The 5,740-nt window shown below is 32.1% G+C and overlaps 1 protein-coding gene across 1 annotated transcript in view; it reads right to left on the reverse strand.

The window, feature by feature from the left end:
• LOC106111014 overlaps positions 1–5,740 on the reverse strand; it is a 12,204-nt gene that overhangs the window by 4,158 nt on the left and 2,306 nt on the right. Inside the window, exons 4-6 of the mRNA XM_013292981.1 lie at positions 5,246–5,273; positions 4,781–4,969; positions 3,744–3,851 (exon numbers count right to left, since the gene is read on the reverse strand). Coding sequence (XP_013148435.1) covers positions 3,744–3,851; positions 4,781–4,969; positions 5,246–5,273 — 325 coding nt within the window. The remainder of the gene's footprint in view (positions 1–3,743; positions 3,852–4,780; positions 4,970–5,245; positions 5,274–5,740) is intronic.

Raw genomic sequence — 5,740 nt, forward strand, 5'->3', positions numbered from 1 at the left:
CCCAGCCGTTTCGCAGGTTACCCGGAATAAACGCGGCTAGCGGACAGACAGACAGACAAAATTTTAATACGATTTTCGTTATCAGCTACGCAAATACATTATCTTCCCGAAATCTGGATTTTTTTCTTTTGATAATACAAACAGACACTACAATTTTATTTCTGTAGATATAGATAACAGAATGGATAAGCTATATCCAAACAAGATCTTACAGCAATATGCTCCAACTGTTGTAGCAAACTGACTCCATTACAAGGCAACACGCTCTGAAATTAAATTTATAATTAAATTTACTGTCCTTTCGTAGATAAGTTTCGTGCCTACTCTAAATTAAATTTCGTAATTATCTGTCGTTATTAGCATCTATACTTCCAATATAATAAGCCTAAGAAAAGAAATAGTATTAATTTATTGGATAAACACAAAAAGTTCATCGTAACATCATCAACATCATCACCATCATCATCATCATCATCATCATCATCATCATTATCATCATCATCAGTCTACTGATAGATAAAGCCTTGTATATCAAAGTATAAGATATTTCACTTTTCACAATCAGCTATTTCTAGTCGTGATCACAAAATCTAAGCTCCATTTGGTCTTCTAATGACAGCGGACTAAGTCAAGAAGCTCTTTAAGATTCTCGCTGATGATGTTCAAAACTTTTTTCACGTGTATATTTCTTGATTCTTCTTAACATTAATTACTCTCGTTATTGTACGACTTACAGTTATAACTATAACGACAAATATCTGTGTTCTCTTGCTATCCATTTTTAAAAGTAACTGAATGTTTTCATTATTAATAGTATTTGATAGTTCAAATCACTATAAAATCATGTCCGTGTAAATAGAATGTTAAGATTAACTCAAAATGAAAATACAAAAAAGTTTGAACACTTTGATCATCTACGACTTTGAAAATGTAAGAGCTATGAGTACGTAAGAAGTAGATTGATTACCAGTTTTTAAGAAAAAAAATAATGTCAATAATTATAAGTGGAATTGATTCAAAGTTTTCCTATGTAAAAGATGCCTGGTGTCAAATATCACTATGCAATTATTTTTAATTGCTACCTAATAGAAGTCAAACTTTAAGAATTGTTGTACAACATAATTTAAAAAACTCAACAAATTGGGTGGGAAAATGTTGTATTTTCAAATAATAACCTCATTTATTAACAAAGTTAGGGAAGCGTAACTTGCAAGAAATTGGGTAAAAACGGTCCAAGTTTTCAATGACGTAACTTTGAATTTTGAAGTTTTATAGGAAAGAAGTAATGAAATACGGCAATTTTTAGTCAATAAATAAAACAAAATATACTTTTATAAGCGTTTAATCCAGTAAAAAGTCTTTAATTTTTTTTTCTCTTTTCTTGATGTTTCTCTAGCGTAGGCTGAGTGACATTTGTAATATTTTTTACAATCTGATTAAACATTTAAATCCCTTTCCCATTGCTATTATTTAGATTAGCTGTTTCCGTGCGGCTTCATCCGCATGGAATTATGAAAATTTTCATTTATTGTTTACAATTGTCAAATTATCAATAGCAAATGTAAAAATGACATGACATGATGATAACCTTGCTTCCTTGATGTTGGCAGCAACGTATGTTCTCTTTCCCACATTAGGATGTTTATTCAAAATATTTACCCCCTAAGTTTAATAGCTTGAAAATATATAGCCTAAAGCGTGACGTAAGTGTAGGGCTTTTTATTAAATAAAGAATTATTTAAAAATATGCTGTAATTGCTGACATCTTAGGCAACAAAGAAGTGTGTGTTTACGCTTTATTATAATAGTATAAATATAAATAAGTCCGTTTGTCTAATTCCGTTTGTTTCTTTTTTATGGCATTATGTTAATATTCTATTCTATTCTTGTATACTTCTTATCAGCATTATCAACAGCCTGTGTCTGTCTAATGCCTAACATAGACCTTCCCCTATGCTTTTCACAGAATGCTTTCCGAGTACTGCTTCATAGTTCCTATAATGCTTAATGATAAACTAAACTGTTACTCGTGACTTCGCCTCCGTGAAAATAAATAATAAATAAAGAACATGCCTATGTAACTCACTGATAACGTAGCTTAAAATATTGAAAGAATTTTTGATAACGTAGTTTTTTAATGATGAAAGAATTGTCCATTTTAGCCTAGTAGTTTTTAGTTATTTCGATACATACAAAAAGGCAAATCTTTTCACTATATAATATTAGTATAAATTATAATTTGTCTAAAATTTAAATAGCAGCAAAATATAGTAAATAGCATTGCAAATATTTGTTTGAATACATTTTCGGTTCGTATAAATAGTTTTAGAAATCCCGATTTCAATAGATCTTATTCAAATATTTGCCACGAACTGAAAATAGAATTTATGAATGCTAGGAAGTAGAAATATATGGCATTAGTGTGTGTAGGATGTGACGACACAAAAGAGTCTTTCACAGAGATTGTTTGCGGAGTATGCTTTTTATCCAAATATAGTTCAAATGTAGAGGATATTAAGCGCTTTTGAAGTCTATTTTTAGATAATTAATTTCTGTTTTCTAATAAAACTTAGAGCCTCTCCCACCACTGGCTGATAGAGCATCAGATAGCTTAAAATGTCACTGTCAGATAAGGAAACAAAATCCGATATTTCCATCACATTTACACCTTCGATTGTTATAAGACAATTTACAATTTGGTGGGACAGGCCCATAATATACAAAATCTTGTTTAGCTATAGTAGGTGGCAATTTATGGAATTTTCTATCTTAAATTCAATGTCTTAATTTTGAGTAGTAGAAGGCCAAGTTAAATAAGTTTTCCCGATAAACTTAAGTAGGTCAAGGTTGCAAGAGCCCAATAGAAATGTATGTAGGTGGCTAGGGAATCTTTATGACAATTTATGCAGACTCTAGATCGTCACTGAAAGCCAACGGTTATTGTAATTTTTATAAACATTTTTCATGGTATGAATACATTTCAAGTGGGCGCACACCTTTGAATAAACTATCGCACAAATGTTGTGCGATCGTATATTGTTTCGCAGTCCATTTACTTGTTTAGTTGCATAACTTAAAATTTAGTAGAGTGCGCACCTCCATATAATTTCATAGGAATCAAATCGTGACTAAACAGTTGTGCGATAGTTTAGTCAAAGGTGTGCGCGGGCTTTTAAATAACCGATACGATATTATCCTTATTATACTGAATTACTAACTTCGTCCGCAACTCCGTCCGCGTGGAATTAAAACAAAAAAAACGAAAGTGAGTAGCCTATGTGTTCTTCCACACTATCCTTTACATCTATGCCAAATTTCATCGAAATCCGTTCAGCCGTTTAGGCTACAAACTCTAACAAACATTCAGCCATCCATTCATCCAACTAAACATTCACATTTATAATATAAGTATGATAAGTAATAATTGTTTAAAAATGTTTTACTCTGCATATTTTCATACAATCCAATTAAAAAGTTAAATCCCACTCATAGACAATTAAAAGTTACAATTTGTACAACTTTTAAGATGGATCTCGGTAGCCTGATTTAGAACAAGAGAGGAAATAATTTTACACATCTTAAAATAAAAATAAACATTCGCTTTCAGGTTCTTTATTCTTATTCTTCTTACAAAGGTTTGTAGTCGTCCTGCAAATTAAATAAATAAACCAAACAAATTCGGAATAGTAATTAAATAAGATGCTGTATTATCGTGTTTTATAAGAATGAATCTTCGTTCTTACCTGGTTAAAATACCACCATTTCCTACCGAATATAAGAGCGGCTCCTGAAGGTCCATAGTTATTGATCAGTGGCGCGTAGGGATTTACGTTCATATGATCTCCTGTCATCTGAATAAATTAATTTATCTTAATTCATCGTCAACTTGCCCTTATCCCTTATGAAGGGTTGGCACAGAACGTGCTGCTCTTCCATACATTTATGTCAGTCGTCATATCTTAGTTAATTCTTTTAAATTAAGTTTTATGTGAACGTACAACAATCTTACTAATCTTACTTCTTACTAATATTATAAATGCGAAAGTTTAGATGGATGGATGGATGTTTGTTAGCGTTTGTAGCCTAAAAGGCTGAACGGATCTCCATGAAATTTGGCACAGGTTTAGAGCATAGTCTGGAAAAACACATAGACTACTTTTTATCCCTTTAATAGTTACGGTTCCCGTGGTGTTCATTAATTTAGTTTTTTAATGTTTACTCGATCATTCTGCAACAGTTCAACATATCTTATTGAAATTTAGCACAGATATAAAACAACGTCTGGAGTACAAATAGGATAAGCTTCATCCCCGAGAAATGTCCGCTTCCCCAGGGATACGTAGCTTTTTGTAATTTATATAGTTTGTATGTTTTCTAATACCACGCAGTCGAAGTCGCGGGCAACAGCTCGTAATACATATATTTCACACTGAACAAGTTGTGTGCGATTCTTCCAATAGTGAATTCTTTTTACATTTGCTCGTGACAGAGTAAATAGTCTAGGTAGACAAAATACATTAAAATGTTGTTACTCAGTAAAAAATAATTTTGACCCCTTTTTTCCTTCTGTGTAGAAATTAACAAAATATATAAAGTAACAAATTTAAATTCTCTGCCAAATCCAGCGCGAGATTACCTAATGGAACATATCACTTGCTAGACTTTTGCATGCCTTCGCATTTTTGGACTTTATAGGGCCTCAACTAGATTCTAGGGGCCTCTTGCTAGCCAAGTTAAGCGTAGTCCCACGACTTAAGTTTATAGTAATAAGTTAACTCACTACATGATTCCACATCCAGTTTTGTTTGTAATGATTCTTGTGTACAGTGTAAGGATTGCCGGCATTCCTCTCGTGACTCTCTGACTCTTCAACAGCTGAACTGTCAGTTGCACCCTTGTCGTAGAATTTATCCCGGAGACGATATTGAGATTTAGAACGACGAGGATGGGAGCGTCGGATTTTTATTCTCTACAAAAAATAGTGAACCAATGTTAAAATTTAAACTGTCTGTCTGACTAGTCAAATTTATCCCTTAAATGTTCACATTTCAAGCACGGCAAGAGTTTGAAATGTTTACAAGTGGTGAAACTCGGATTCTCTTATATTTCAATATCATACAGTTAGTTTTTTTTAATCTGAAAGGTTTCAAACGTATGGTAATGGGCTCATCATCTGACATTAGTGGCTCGATAAGCTTGTCGAAAGCAATTTCATATTTTCCAGTGAAAATAAATCTAGACTTACATCATCGGGAAATTCTGAAGAATCTGTTCTGAAACAAAATTTGAATAATTCAAGTTTGAAAACATTGAAAATATTCTTTTGAATTTTCTTTGCTGAATTGCGATATTTCTACTACGAGTCCCTACTTTAAAGTTAACAATGTTTATAAAACTTACATTATATAATAAATTATTATTAATAATTAAATCAATAATTTGACAGTAATTTCGTTATTTAATAGATGCTAAACGATACTTCTACTGTACTATTCGTGTCTATAAAGCTGACTTTTAATTAAAATCGCTGCATTGTCTATATTTCAAAACATTTTATTAAAATTGCAGGCAAACGAGCTGCACATAACTGGTACCTAGGTGTATTAAAATAGCAAATAATCTTACTAATATTATAAATGCGAAAGTTTAGATGAATGGATGGATGGATGGATGTTTGTTAGCGTTTGTAGCCTAAACGGCTGAACGGATCTCCATGAAATTTGGCACAGATTTAGAGCAT

This window comes from Papilio polytes, unplaced genomic scaffold (genome assembly GCF_000836215.1).
Source record: "Papilio polytes unplaced genomic scaffold, Ppol_1.0 DF824180.1, whole genome shotgun sequence".
Taxonomy (NCBI): domain Eukaryota; kingdom Metazoa; phylum Arthropoda; class Insecta; order Lepidoptera; family Papilionidae; genus Papilio; species Papilio polytes.